The sequence below is a fragment of the Syngnathus typhle genome, linkage group LG18 (assembly GCF_033458585.1).
Source record: "Syngnathus typhle isolate RoL2023-S1 ecotype Sweden linkage group LG18, RoL_Styp_1.0, whole genome shotgun sequence".
Lineage (NCBI taxonomy): Eukaryota > Metazoa > Chordata > Actinopteri > Syngnathiformes > Syngnathidae > Syngnathus > Syngnathus typhle.
Genome location: NC_083755.1, coordinates 8,230,211 through 8,243,846, shown reverse-complemented (window position 1 = coordinate 8,243,846; position 13,636 = coordinate 8,230,211). Strand labels below are relative to the sequence as shown.

General features: G+C 44.9%; 3 protein-coding genes across 4 annotated transcripts; 2 read left to right on the top strand and 1 right to left on the bottom strand.

The window, feature by feature from the left end:
* The first annotated feature begins 46 nt into the window (after positions 1-46).
* On the top strand, positions 47-3,382 carry mto1 (mitochondrial tRNA translation optimization 1). The gene is made up of 12 exons (XM_061304404.1): positions 47-236; positions 304-503; positions 665-782; positions 918-1,216; positions 1,280-1,392; positions 1,468-1,658; positions 1,735-1,865; positions 1,971-2,175; positions 2,319-2,490; positions 2,581-2,690; positions 2,762-2,919; positions 3,158-3,382. The coding sequence occupies exons 1-12, from the start codon at positions 47-49 to the stop codon at positions 3,263-3,265; spliced, it is 1,995 nt and encodes a 664-aa protein (XP_061160388.1). The 3' UTR covers positions 3,266-3,382.
* On the bottom strand, positions 3,100-10,590 carry LOC133143171 (tectonic-3-like). Its single transcript, XM_061264963.1, has 15 exons — positions 10,587-10,590; positions 9,595-9,615; positions 5,992-6,109; positions 5,823-5,920; positions 5,407-5,519; positions 5,204-5,312; positions 4,986-5,098; positions 4,880-4,918; positions 4,729-4,803; positions 4,534-4,653; positions 4,362-4,460; positions 4,172-4,275; positions 3,931-4,078; positions 3,696-3,830; positions 3,100-3,610 (listed from the first exon to the last, which is right to left on the bottom strand). The coding sequence occupies exons 1-15, from the start codon at positions 10,588-10,590 to the stop codon at positions 3,515-3,517; spliced, it is 1,392 nt and encodes a 463-aa protein (XP_061120947.1). The 3' UTR covers positions 3,100-3,514.
* Positions 10,591-10,785: 195 nt separating this feature from the next.
* sult1st6 (sulfotransferase family 1, cytosolic sulfotransferase 6) lies at positions 10,786-12,518 on the top strand. 2 transcript variants are annotated; one of them, XM_061304423.1, is made up of 7 exons: positions 10,786-11,011; positions 11,110-11,238; positions 11,509-11,606; positions 11,673-11,799; positions 11,863-11,957; positions 12,024-12,204; positions 12,289-12,518. In XM_061304423.1, exons 1-7 carry the CDS (start codon positions 10,867-10,869, stop codon positions 12,366-12,368), a joined length of 855 nt encoding a protein of 284 aa, XP_061160407.1. In that variant the 5' UTR covers positions 10,786-10,866; the 3' UTR covers positions 12,369-12,518. The 2 variants fall into 2 exon arrangements, with proteins under 2 accessions (XP_061160407.1, XP_061160406.1); XM_061304422.1 differs by having other exon boundaries at positions 10,787-11,011; positions 12,356-12,518.
* Positions 12,519-13,636: the final 1,118 nt, after the last annotated feature.

Genomic DNA, 13,636 nt, shown 5'->3' with positions numbered 1-13,636 from the left:
ATAAATGTGTGGTTCTTTCCCCAACTCATACAGCTTACCATCATCCATGTTGACAAGGAAGCGTCCCACCTTGGGGTTCTTGCTCTCACAGCTCTCCAGACATGCCAGTCACCTTGCCAGGCAGCAGTATGATGTCATCGTGGTGGGCGGGGGTCACGCAGGTACCGAGGCGGCAGCGGCGGCATCTCGGGTGGGAGCGCAGACGCTGTTGGTCACGCAGAAAGTTCATACCATCGGTAAGAGATCAAGATTTGACCAGCCAGAACGACGTTTTGGAATGAACGTCCTTCTCCCATCACATAGGTGCCCTGTCGTGCAACCCGTCTCTGGGCGGGGTGGGGAAGGGTCACCTGGTGAAGGAGGTGGATGCTCTGGACGGCGTGTGCGGTCGAGCCGGAGACTGGGCCGGCATCCATTTCTCCATCTTGAATCGCAGGAAGGGCCCCGCTGTGTGGGGGCCGCGGGCTCAGCTGGACCGCCAACGCTACCGCCAATTCATTCAGGTGGGAGGGAAAAAGAAGGTTGATGAGACAAGACAGCACCTTTCATTTTTAGTTTTTGCTGGATTACATTCATAGGCCATTGTAGACTAAATGGGTGTCTCGACATTTTTCTGTCAAAGCATTTTAGAATTCTTTTTATGAATTGTCTTTTCCTCCTGCAGTCTGAGCTTCTGTCCACTCCCAGACTGACTGTGCTGGAGGGATCAGTGGAGGAGCTTCTTGTCACAGAATCTAACCCAGAAGAGCCTGGATGCCACAGAGTCACTGGGATACGTTTAGGTAGTCAGCAAATACATTTAAAAAAACATTTCTATTAATTTTAGTGGGGGGGAAGAAATAAATCCATTACACTTGAATGCTATCTAATAGAATTGTTATTAAATTTAAAAAAAAAAACTCACTTTCTGATTGCAGCCGGTGCAAGCCTCTTGATCTCAGCCCACTCTGTGGTTCTTACGACCGGGACTTTCCTATCCGGCTCCCTCTTCATGGGTCAGAACACGTCCCCAGGGGGACGAATCGGAGACACACCGTCCAGCGCCGGAATGTCCCACACGCTGCGGGAGCGCCTGGGGCTGAAGATGGGCCGTCTCCGGACGGGTACCCCACCCAGAATTGTAAAGGCTTCAGTGGACTTTGAGCAGGCCACGCTACACCAGCCTGATAGTCAGCCAAGTCCCTTCAGCTTCCTCAACAGCCACACTCACTGCAAGGTATTTTCAAGCACATGCGAAGTCGAGCATATTGCGGTTGAATTTCAACGAACGTTCCGACAGCCCGAGGAGCAGCTGCCGTGCTACTTGACCTATACCACTCCTGGTGTGGACCAAGTGGTGAATGAGAGTCTTCACCTCAACTGCCACATACAGCAGGACACAAAGGGCCCCAGGTAGAGACACGGCCACTTTCGATTAACAGCTACCTACAACGGAGACATTTGAGAATCGCTTCCGTTTCTTCTCAGGTACTGCCCCTCAATTGAGTCCCGAGTACTTCGCTTCCCGGGCAGGCAGCATCAGGTGTGGCTGGAACCTGAGGGGCTGACCTCTGACCTGGTGTACCCACAGGGGCTCTCTATGACAATGCCCGCTGACATGCAGCTGCGCCTCATCAGAGAGATCCCGGCCTTGCACAGGGCCGAAATCCACACGGCCGGTACACGTGACCCGAATCGGCCAGTGTTCATTGTTGTTGTTTTTTTTAAACAGTCTATTTTTCATGATGTGTTTAGGTTATGGCGTGCAGTATGACTTTGTGTGCCCCACTCAGCTGAGCCCTGCACTGCAGGTGAAAAGCACCCAAGGTCTTTTCCTGGCCGGGCAGATTAACGGGACCACGGGCTACGAGGAGGCTGCCGCACAGGTTATTATAGATAAAAAAATAAATAAAATGCTAACTTGACTCAAGATCGTATATCAAATCAATTATCCGCATTGAAATTGGACGTCATGACTCTTTGCTCTCCAGGGCTTGTGGGCGGGGGTCAACGCAGCCCGCGCCGCGCTCTCCATGCCCACGATGGCGCTATCTCGAACAGAGAGCTACATCGGCGTTCTGATCGACGACCTCGTGACGCGGGGCGTGACGGAACCTTACCGCATGTTCACCAGCCGGGCGGAGTTCCGAACGTCCCTCAGGCCGGACAATGCTGACTTGCGACTTAGCCTGAAAGGTAAGCAGGAGTTTCAGGGCCTTGCTGAAGATGAGGTGGAATTGGAGCAGCGTGTTATTTGCTTCTCTAGAAGTGAAAGAGGGGAAATTGATTCAAATGTGGCAATCAGATTTCATTTTGAATAGTGAAACATGTTCTTGCAGGCTTCGAGGAGGTGGGTTGCGTGTCCTCCCCGCGCTACCAGAAGACTGTGAGAGTGCGAGACAGTCTCCAAGATGCACTCGCAGCTCTTCAGGACATTTCTTTGCCCGCCGCAAGCTGGAGACTGAAGCTGCCTCACGTACACATCAGCGAGAACAAATCAGACAGTTCGACGCAAGTTACAATCTAGCTGGTTCATCAAGAGATAAGAGGACCTTTCTCCATTTGACTTTGAATTCATCAGGTATCTGCTTTCTTTTTCAGCGGCTTGCAGATTCTGCAGTACAACGACGCCACCTTTGAAATGTTGGCATCCATTCTCCCAGAATGCCTTTCTCCCTACACAGAATTCTCACAAAGGCTGAAGATAGAAGGTGGTGTGGAACTAGTTTGTTTTCCGTTCAAGTCAGTGCTTTGATGTTGTTCTTCTGTGTGCGTTGTGTAGCTGTGTACAGGCCTCACTGTGCTCTTCAGCAGAAGGAGATTGAAAGGATTCAAAAAGAGGAGAGCATGTCTCTCCCACATGACTTGGACTATTTGTCTCTGCCCGCCTCTCTGTCACAGGAGGTCCGGGAGATTTTGGACAGAGTTCGCCCGAGCACGGTGAGTCCAAAATGAATGTGCGGATTAATGTTGTTGTGTTCCATGCTTTCCACCGCTCGATAGCGTCAGCAAACTTCTAACCGGTTCCTAAGAAAGTGGATGAGAAGTCAATCACGTCGATGTCTGTTAACTCGATGAAAATCACGAGGGGATGTGGCAAAAATGTGTTAAGATCGAGAGTGGATTTCAATATATCCGTTTTTATTTTGAGGTGAAACAAATCGATTGTGTCCCTCAGCTGGGCGCCGCTACGCGTTTGCAAGGAATAACGCCGGCTGCAATTGTCCACCTTCTCAACTACATCCGCCCCGCGGGGAAGAAGGAGAAAAGAGCGCAGGGGAACTAACCTGAGTAAAAGGAGAAGCTAGAAGTGGAGCAGCGTACAGCAAAAATACACCTTCACTAAGAATGTACAAAAACACATTGATGCCATCACTAATCTTTCAATAAAGCGGTCAGCCAATGTTTGTGTCGAATTTCTCTTGTCCAGCTGCCTGGTGAAGAATTCTAATCCTGTTAGCTGTGAGCAGCGTTAAACTCTATGTGACCTTAACTGCAACAGAAATGAGTCTGCCCTGATCAGCAGCGCCGCCAGTCAAGGCGACCCGAACTCCAGTGGCGGTTTGGGGTAAACCGTCATGTCGGCAAAGGCCACTTCGGTGGTTAGTCTGACGGGCGGCGACAGAGGACACTGAAAGAAAGACACGAGCGAGACGGTGGGTGATTTTCACAATGGGAGAATTATTTTGCCAGTTGTCGGTCAGGTTCTGCCCCACCTGCAACTTTCGACATCGAAAGAGGTATTTAACACCCAGGATGTAGCTCTGAGGGAGATCCAGGAGGCCCATACGTGCCCACAGTACTTGCACAGAGAGCGAGTGAGGGAGGGTGCAGCCAGAGTCACATGTTTCCTGAGGGGGAACCCGAAGCTGTTAAATTCTCATCATCATAGTCAGGAAAGATGAGGCAGGTCACAAGTGAGGGTTCCAAGTTGAACGTGTGATTTCCTACCTCCGAGCTGATGGGGCACTCCTGTTTGAGGACTCTGGTCCAGTCTGGTTGGGAGCCTGAGCTCATGGCAATGGTGTCAGGGATGGCGTCTCCTAGCAAGATGCTGCTGATGTTGGAACGCAGTTCTGTGCAGTTTCCGGAAGAAGAACTTGGAATGCAAAAACACAGAAGTGATTTCCAAAATGTGACATTTATGTATTTTCATTTTGGACACAAAGCGGAAAGGACTTTTTGGTCTTACCTAAATGAGCAGCCTGCAATTGTGTTGTGCGTGAAGAGGATGCGGATTCGGGCGGCGGGATCAGAGGAGCACTCACCGTCTCGCCCCGTCCCCATTACGCTCACCTGGCACGCTGTCAAGGAATCTGTCTGCACGACCAGCAAAACTAGAAAATGTAAACCGGGTCTGACGGAAGAGTTGATGAGGATACGGGTTTCACTACGCCGTTAAAGCGACCGCGAACACTGGCTCCCACCCGCAGTCCAGCTGAGGGAATCTGCGGCGTTGGAGACAGGCGAGCTGTCTTCAGCTATTTGACAAAAAAAAAAAGAAACACATTACAATAATGTGCATTTTATATAATGACCGTGGCTTACAAATACCTTGAATTGAACCGAATGCACTTGTTGAAACAACTGATCCGTTTTCACATCAGCTAAAAGCACATTCACCGTCGCACTCTCCAGCTCTCCTCGGTTTGTGAACACGATGACAAACTCCACCTGGGGGTTTTGACAAGGTCGTAAATACGGCTTTATTTTATTCTACGCTTGGAAAACACAAACAAAGCTTCTCACCTCTTTTGCCACATTTGTACAAAGGCTATTTTTCTCACTTGGTGCAGGCCAGTCAGAAAGTGGGGTGACTGGGATCTGGAGAGGAGAAAAAAAAAAAAAAAAGGGATCTTGATTAATTAAGACCTTCTTGGTCAGGCAAATGTGTTCTCACCAAAAGGTCAGACACTTTTTCTTCTGCAGGTTTGGGAATCTGCAACGACAAAATTTGTGTTGATTTAAGAGAACAATTTTATTTATCAACTTCAGCACTCGCTTACTTTAATCAGGCTGAGGTCTGAGAAGTAGGAGATCGCGCTGAGATTTGGATCTTTGCTGCACGACTGAGGGGTTACCGTGCGAGTACAGGACAGAGACTCGGACCTCAAGAAGCCTGCAAGACAAGCAAAAGACTTAAAGGTTTACAGTTGTTAATATATGTAAAAACCACTATAGGTCAAGTGAGATTTTTATTCCATTCAATTTTTTTTATGCTTACGTGCGGGATTGCGGTTAAGACAGAAGGCACCGACAGGTCCTGGAGACGGCTGACGAAGGAGACCTCGGACGGATGAATTGGCGAAGTATGTCTGGATGACGTCGTCGGCCTAGAAATTTGATATAATCACCACAAACGAGGGGAAGAAGGCTTCAGTAATGCACCTGGGTTTGAATAGCTGCATACAAATATGTTTCCGTTACCCGATAAAAATGTCGGCTATGGCCAACGCTGATTGGTTGCGGTGGTGAGAAGTGATAAGAGTTCCCTAGTACTGGAAGCTTTAGTGGAGCAGTGGAGTCCTTGATGTGATCAACTGTTGGGAGAAACAAAATAATAATAAAAAACATTAGAACAGTGTTGGGCATCTCCTTGTAATAAAGCTGACGCGGCGGTTTGCACGTTAAACTCAAATGTTAGATACAATTGAACTGCACCCAGGCAGTGATTCTTTCATGTACCACAAGAGGGCGCCCATGTACAACAGTTTAATGTCAAATAAATGAGTGTTGATAGAGTGATAGCAAAAGTCTGCAAGTCATTTTCAACTTACTGTCATAATAACACGAACATTTTAAATATCAACTCAATATATACATAAATAAATACAACCATTTACCTTCAGATCGAACACAAAATAATGATTCAGTCACAGTGACCAAGGAAGTGTCCACATTGGCGCGGAACATCAGCCATTTCTCAATACAGTGTCCTGACCTGAAAAGTACACAACAAAGTGTTAGCATACAAACACCAAAAATACAGTTTTGCTTGCACTGAGTTCTTACTTGGTTTCTTTCTGAGGACATCCCGTGAACACAGTACTCAGGTCAGCAACGTCGCAGTCAGCGATGTCACAACAGCAGCCAATGTCGCAGACATCAGGAGTTAAATCGCAGGCACACACTGGATAAATAACACACAATGCTTGTGTTAGTCTGAATTAGATATTCGATCTGTATGTAGACTTCTCCATCCTGGCATGCAAATGTATCAAGTAGCTGTATTTGTGGCATGTAATGACACATTTTGATCTAATACAATGACTGAGAAGATACACACGCAGTAAATTAATTCATATATTAAAAAAAGAAGAGGTTTTGCAGGTGTAAATTACCCTCAGGGTCTCCCACAAATGGGATAATAGCAGCTGTGGGACTTGGGGTGAATTCAAAAGGTGTCCCAGTGCTTCCAAATGTATCATTCATGGAGTCCGTGGTGGGGGTCACCCCGTCGGTGACCCCCGGAGAAGGGGTCTCCGAGCTAAGAGATTCCCCATTTGTTGCAACTGCACTTGGTGAGACAGTTGCAGCGGTGGATGTTTGGCTGTCTGCAAAGGGACTCCCAGTACTTTTGACTGAAGGGGGCGTTACACTCGCGGCTTGCGTCGGCGTTGCATCCTTCTGTGCTCGCGTTTGCGCTAAGCAGACAGCCGATAACACGACCAAGGCTAAACAAAGACGAAGCCGCTGGTGCTTGTTCATGTCGTCACGTAATGACCACGGCGCGCATGGTGTCTAGTTGGTTGTACATTTAGCAGCTTGAGACATCTTTTTAACGCAATGTCAAACTAAACCAACTCAAATGTAAAATATCGAATATCGAGGGAGCTAGCTAAACTTGCTACACAGGAAGGGTTGCGAAGGCTTCTTGTTACCAAGGAAGTTGAAGCAGCGACTTCCGGTTGGGGGCCACTACCGTAAAGCTCATAAAAGAAACGCGAAAGAAAATCAGTTTGTGTTATGTAAAATACCGGTAAAAGCAGAGGTGCTAAAATATATTTCTTATTAGTAATGTACAATATCTTCTTTAATAAATTAGCATATTAAGGAAGAATTGTTAAACGCTGTATTGTAAATATATTTGTGATTATTTGTAGAGCCAAGACATTTGTTTGCTATTCTTAGGCCATTGTTTTTAAGGTCCGTGATTGTTTATCCACCGCCAGAATCTTATGTGACAAAATAAAGCACTGTCTTTTCCCAGCCTGATCGGGAGTTAAGATTAGATGCGGGACCATTTCTCATAACTCAGGCATGTCGATTGTCTCATTGGAGATGTTTTTTTAACCCAGGGCTTTGTTTTTGTTTCAGCCTTTGAAAGGATGTCAATTCGAAGCTGTTGCTGCAGGCTGACTGCTCACCACATGGCTTCTTGTGTATTCTGCAAACTGTCTTGATGCAATACCACACTGCGCAATCCTGGTTTAATCTCTGTTAACCATCATGTGGTCGAGCTTTAACGCACAAAGACGGCGAATCACGGAGTAAAACATCGGACTTGACTCTGGGTCCAAACTAGCAGGCAAAAGTGTAGGAGGTTTCTCTCAAAGATTAAAATGCATTGCTGATGAATTCAAGGAAACCTTTGAGATAACAATGTCCTCAAGTAATACAGGAAATAGTAGCTAAAGTGTCAGGAGGAGGGGACTTAACGGTACAGCCAAAGGCTTCACTCTGTCTCCAGCAAAATGCTGTTGGGACAGCCCACTGAGAGGTTTTGTGCTCACATGTCAGAGACGCTGTAGAGCAAGCCCCTGGGAGCTCGCAGAGGCAAAGTCCAGATGTTAGTGGACCGGACGAAAGGGGTAGTCTTTCGAGGAAAGGGGTTCCATGAAAAGACCCTGATAAATATTTGACAGAAGAGAAGAAAGGACGTCAGACAAAACCAACATTCTGCGATCTTGACTGTCCATCGGAAAACGTTTGGACTCCAGCCATGTCAGAGGACAAAGAGTTGTCCTATGCCGATGCCATCGAGGAGGCTGGCAGCGCCATGAGTCGCTTCCCGCTCATCACCGTCAAAGGAATTCCTTTAATGAGCCACATCGCCAACAACTTTGATGCAATCTCAGCTTTCTGTCCTGACGCCTCGGACCTCCTCATCGCCACCTATCCTAAAGCGGGTCTGACAGAATGCACTGCTTCTCACCACCTTCACATTAACAAATGATGTCGTTCATTGTGTTCTTCTACTTTTGGGGGTAAAGGGACAACTTGGACTCAGGAGATAGTCGACCTGCTTCTTCACAACGGTGATGCGGAGGCCTGTAGACGAGCCCCCACGCCGGTTCGCAGTCCTTTCCTGGAGATCTGTAGCCCACCACCCATCCCCTCAGGTGTGTACTGTTTCTATATGCGGTTGCAATACGTTCTAAATTCAATACGCCGGCAAAGTCAGAAGGTAGAAAATAAAATTCTGCCTTTCTATTGTGCTTTTCCATGTTTGGGATCTGAGCTATTTTGCTTGTATTGTTCATAAAAATTAGACACCAGGGTACTGGTTGGGAGAAAGAACCGACTACGGCTGATTTGAACTGAAATAGAACCTACAAGTGTTTGGGCTTGCACTGCAACATATACGCCACAAGGGGGCGGTGTTTCCCTATTAACTCAGGAGGATGTGACATTATGGAGGAAATGTTGATTGCATACAATTGTGATGCTTAATGCCAAGGTCAGATCAATAGTTTCTTTCTTTTCAATGTAAATTCTCAGGTCTGGACCTGCTAAATAAAATGGCTCCCCCAAGAATCATTAAGACGCATCTGCCAATTCAGCTGGTTCCAACTGGGTTTTGGGAAAAAAAGTGCAAAGTAAGTTGACCTAAGTGGGATTACATCATGTGACATTGTGGTTTTCACTCTCCTTTTTGTGTCATGTGCACTGCAGACTATCTACATAGCACGCAATGCAAAGGACAACATGGTGAGCTACTACTACTTTGATCACATGAATAAGACTCAACCTGAGCCCGGGCCTTGGGAGGGCTACATTCAAAAATTCATGCGTGGCGAGTGTAAGTGGCTCAGTATCTGAACCGATTGAAAGAATCATTTTCGTGTCAAATCATACATGTATGTGCACGGCAGTGTCATGGGGCTCTTGGTACGATCACGTGAAAGGCTACTGGGAGGATCGAGAAAAGAAGAACATCCTTTACCTCTTTTATGAAGACATGAAAGAGGTAGGATTTAATGATTGGTTTTCATGAGCTCCAAAAGCTTATGCGCACATTGTTCCATGACTTTTTGACATGCAGAATCCCAGACGTGAAGTGGAACGCATCATGAAGTACCTGGACCTGACCCTGCCTGATGATGTCATCAGCCGCATTGTGGAGCTCACGAGTTTTAAAAATATGAAGGAGAACCCGATGGCAAACTACACCTGCATTCCTAAGACTGTTTTTGACTCGTCCATTTCCAACTTCATGAGAAAAGGTCATTCAATATGAGTACTCTCGATAGGGGAGCAGTGACCTCTAGTGGTCTTATGAGTTACTGCGTTTCCCACTGGTTTATTTTCCGTTCAAAATAAAGTCAAACAATGCCCCACCATTGTTTGACCTTTCGCCTGCTATAAATATTTGAAGAAATATATTCTACTCACCAGAAACATCTTTTTTTTGTCCTCAACAGGAGAAGTCGGTGACTGGAAAAATCATTTCACATCTGAGCAGTCAGCAGAGTTTGATGAGGACTACGAGAAGAAAATGAAACAAGTCAACATCCCATTCAGAACAGAGTTATAACAAGTTTCGCATTGTTTCAATGGCTCATACGGAGTTATTTCTCAATCGTTCCTAGTTGCAATTGCAATAGTCTTTTAAGAATGATTAAAAAAAGAAAAAAAGTTAGAATGCAATTTGCTTGTCCCAACGTTGGTTGTACCTTCTTTACCGCAAGAAAGGCACGGTTGACTAAACAAACGCTTTCCCCACCCAGAGCTGATTAAACTAAATGAGTGCAATTCAAACAAGAAAAATGAAATTTGTACTATTTGTATTATGCGCCCTAAGCCTTACTTCTGCCTAATCTATCCTTCCAGCCATTATGCACATCTATCCACTCCAGCTCCTTGTTGCCTTTGTTTGGATCACAGCAGAATAGTCACCATTCATGAAGATGATGACATGACGCTGTTGAATGTCAATTCTGAACGATAAATCACGGTGCTTACATTACGATTAGTTTTGCATATCTTGATGCTTACATGAATAAAGCATGCATTAAAAAAATTAACTCCTGTTGTTTGGTCATGTTTTTTCTTGTTGTTTGGTCATGCAGGGGAAAGATTCATCAAATTCAAGAGAAAAGCTTTTTAAACATAAAGCCAATGTTAAAAATAAGATAAAATGGTGATAACTACTCACTGTATTTTCTTTAAGGTGTCTCGAGCTTCGTTTAAGGGGCAATTTCAGCCATCAGCTTTTTTTTTTGCTTTTTTTAACTTCAACAGGACAAGTTGGTGATTGGAAACATTTTACTCCCAAGCAATCAGCAAATTTGAAGAGGACTACAAGAAAAAAAAAGAAGCATGTCAACATACCGTTCCAAACGGAGTAATGATTAAATGCTGCTTTGATTCTATGTTCTACATACCCATGCAATAAAATAAAAGCTTCATTTTCTTTGCATTTATTAACCAAATCTATCTTTCGCAACCGGGAGCTGCAAGGCAGTTATCAAGATTGCCAATGTGTAATTTCTCCCTATTTTACATTGGGAGTGGTGCTGTTTACATATGGGGTTTGTTCAATTTGAAACAAAATGAGCACCAGCCTCTAAGCAAATATTCAGAGGACTTCTAAGATAAAAAGGCAGGAGAACTATTATACGTCAACTATTGTAAGTTGTTCCACCGAACGTTTTGATCCCAGTCATGTCAGTCGAACGGAACGCACATTCCGACCTTGTCGCAGTAAAAGGGATTAATCTCGTAGATCACGTCGCCGAAAACCTTGACGCCGTGTCCGCTTTTTGTCCGCATTCTTCGGACATCCTCATCGGTGCTTACCCTAAATCAGGTTTGAGAGCTTTCCATTTTGTATGTGCTTCTTTTTGGCTTAATCTCTCACTTAAGAAGTTTACATCTTCTTTTTTTTGGTACCTTTGGGTAAAACAGGCTCGACCTGGATGGTGGAGATAGTCGATCTGCTTCTTCATAACGGAGATGCCGAGACCTGCAGACGAGCCCCGATAACGGTTCGAGCCGCTTTCCTCGAGGCTTCCAATCGACTGCGCCCTAAATCAGGTGTGTGTGGACCCCATTTTGATGGTAGATGTCTTCCAAAGAAGTTCGTCAAAGCTGATTGCAACTGACTCTTTCCACTCCACCTAGAAGCAAAATGCATTCTTCATCACTCAAAGCATACCTACAATTTTGAATGGTATGAAGCAAAATGTGGGGAAGTTGCAATGGTAATAGGAACATTATTTTCAAAAAGGAGTGATTTCATTTAGGAGCTTGGTCATTGAACAAATTCAAGTTGTATGTACATTGATATTTGCTGTCAACCGCCAGGTCTCGATCAACTAAAGGAAATGGATCCCCCGAGGCTCATTAAGACCCATTTGCCGATTCAACTCGTTCCGGTCGGATTTTGGGAAAAAAAGTGCAAAGTACGTCAACGCGACAGCGACGACAACGCCGAAAGGTCGCCTCTTATTGAATAACTTGTTTTTAAGATGATCTACGTTGCGCGCAACGCAAAGGACACCGTGGTGAGCTACTTCTACTTTCACGGCATGAATAAGGCCGGTCCTGAGGGTGGCCCCTGGGAGAGCTTCGTCCACAAGTTCATGAGTGGAGAGTGTGAGTGAAAATGTCATGCGGACTTTTTGAGCCTTTCACTTGACTTGACTATTGTCACTGCAGTGGGATGGGGCACCTGGCACGATCACGTGAAAGGTTACTGGCAGGAACGAGAGAAGAAAAACATCCTCTACGTCTTCTATGAAGACCTAAAGGAGGTGGTGATTTGAACTTTTTGATTTCACATCACAAATCGGGCGAAGCAAAACTGGCGCTAATTTCAGAACCCTCGGCGTGAGGTGGAGCGGCTCATGAGGTACCTGGATCTGTCCCTCTCTGACGAGGTCATCAACCGCATTGTGGAGCTGACCACCTTCCAGAACATGAAGATTAATCCGATGGCAAACTACAGCTTTGTCTGCAGAAATACTTTAGATCAGTCCAACTCCAAATTCATGAGAAAAGGTCATATAATAACTGTATATTTTTATAATGGTGACAAATATTTTCCTAAAAAACACAATTTTTCCGGTCACTTTGCAATTTCAGTGCTTCAGCAATTTACGACATCATTTTCAGCATCACTTACCATTCTGCCGCGTCTCTTGGAAAACAGGACAAGTCGGTGATTGGAAAACTCATTTTACACCGGAGCAGTCAGCAACGTTTGACGAGGACTACGAAAAGAAAATGAAGCACGTCAACATACCGTTCAGAACACAGTTGTAACATTACTGTCTGTTTTCAAATAAAATACACATTTTGGGCTGATTATTCTTGAGGAGGCTGGGATGAATCATGAACATTTGCTTTTAGAATGGTTTTATACGATATCGTACTATTTTATCTCCAGAAATGGTTTTTAGTGGGGAGTGGGCAATTTGGAATGTCACTTCATTGATAAAAACACATTTGAGTTACAAGCTTGGTCACTGAACAAATGTAACTTGTAAGTCAAGGTGCCCCTGGACATACTTACAGTAAGTTGTATTTGATCCTCAGGTTTTGATTAAATGAAGGGACTAATCAGGACATCTTAAAATTCATGAGAACAGGTCATTAAAGCCCCATATAGCAACTATATCAAAATATCTTTATATTTTTCTAGCATAACGTACCATACCGGCGTGTCTCCTTCTTCGGTTTCCACAACATGACGAGTTAGTGATTGGGAAAATCATTTTACACACCGGCTTCGCAATTTTATCCTTAATCGCTTCCACTTAGCTTGAGTTACTATATTGTTCAAATTGAAAACCCTCACATGCATTTCACACTTCTCCGCTGATAGTTGAACAAATGATGAGATGTGTGAGTGATGGATTTTATTGTCTGCGATCTGAACGTTTCAATGGTTAGCTGGACAGAGGAATATGATGTGAAGGACAGGTGCTCAGAGATGGAATTCAATTTGGATCTTAGGGAACCATTGTACTAGAATCAGAAATAATATGACAGGATTTATTTTGAGGATGAACTAAATGAAATTGGCTTGTCACAATACTGACTTGTTAAACATCATGCATTGAGTTGACTAAAACATGTTCACGCGCAGCATTCATTTAACTGGACAAGTAACATGCAAATAGAAGTCAAATGTTGACTTTGGCATGTGAGGCTTGCAGTTTAGTTTCTGCATGAGCTTGGTTAGTTAAAGGTATTGCTGATGTTGAGTTAGTGTTTACCAGTCGGGGTCGTAGGTCAGGCAGCCGTTGCAGGGTTAGGTTCAAAGCGTAGCATTTCGAGTTAGGGTTAAGGGAGTAGCAGGAGAAGCCTATAAAAAGAGAACATGGTTCAAAACACAGCTTGAAGATTGAAACAATAACAAACCCGTACAAGGCTCCCTTCGAAAGCATTCTTATTTAAATGGGTTAGTAATAATAAAGAATAAAATATG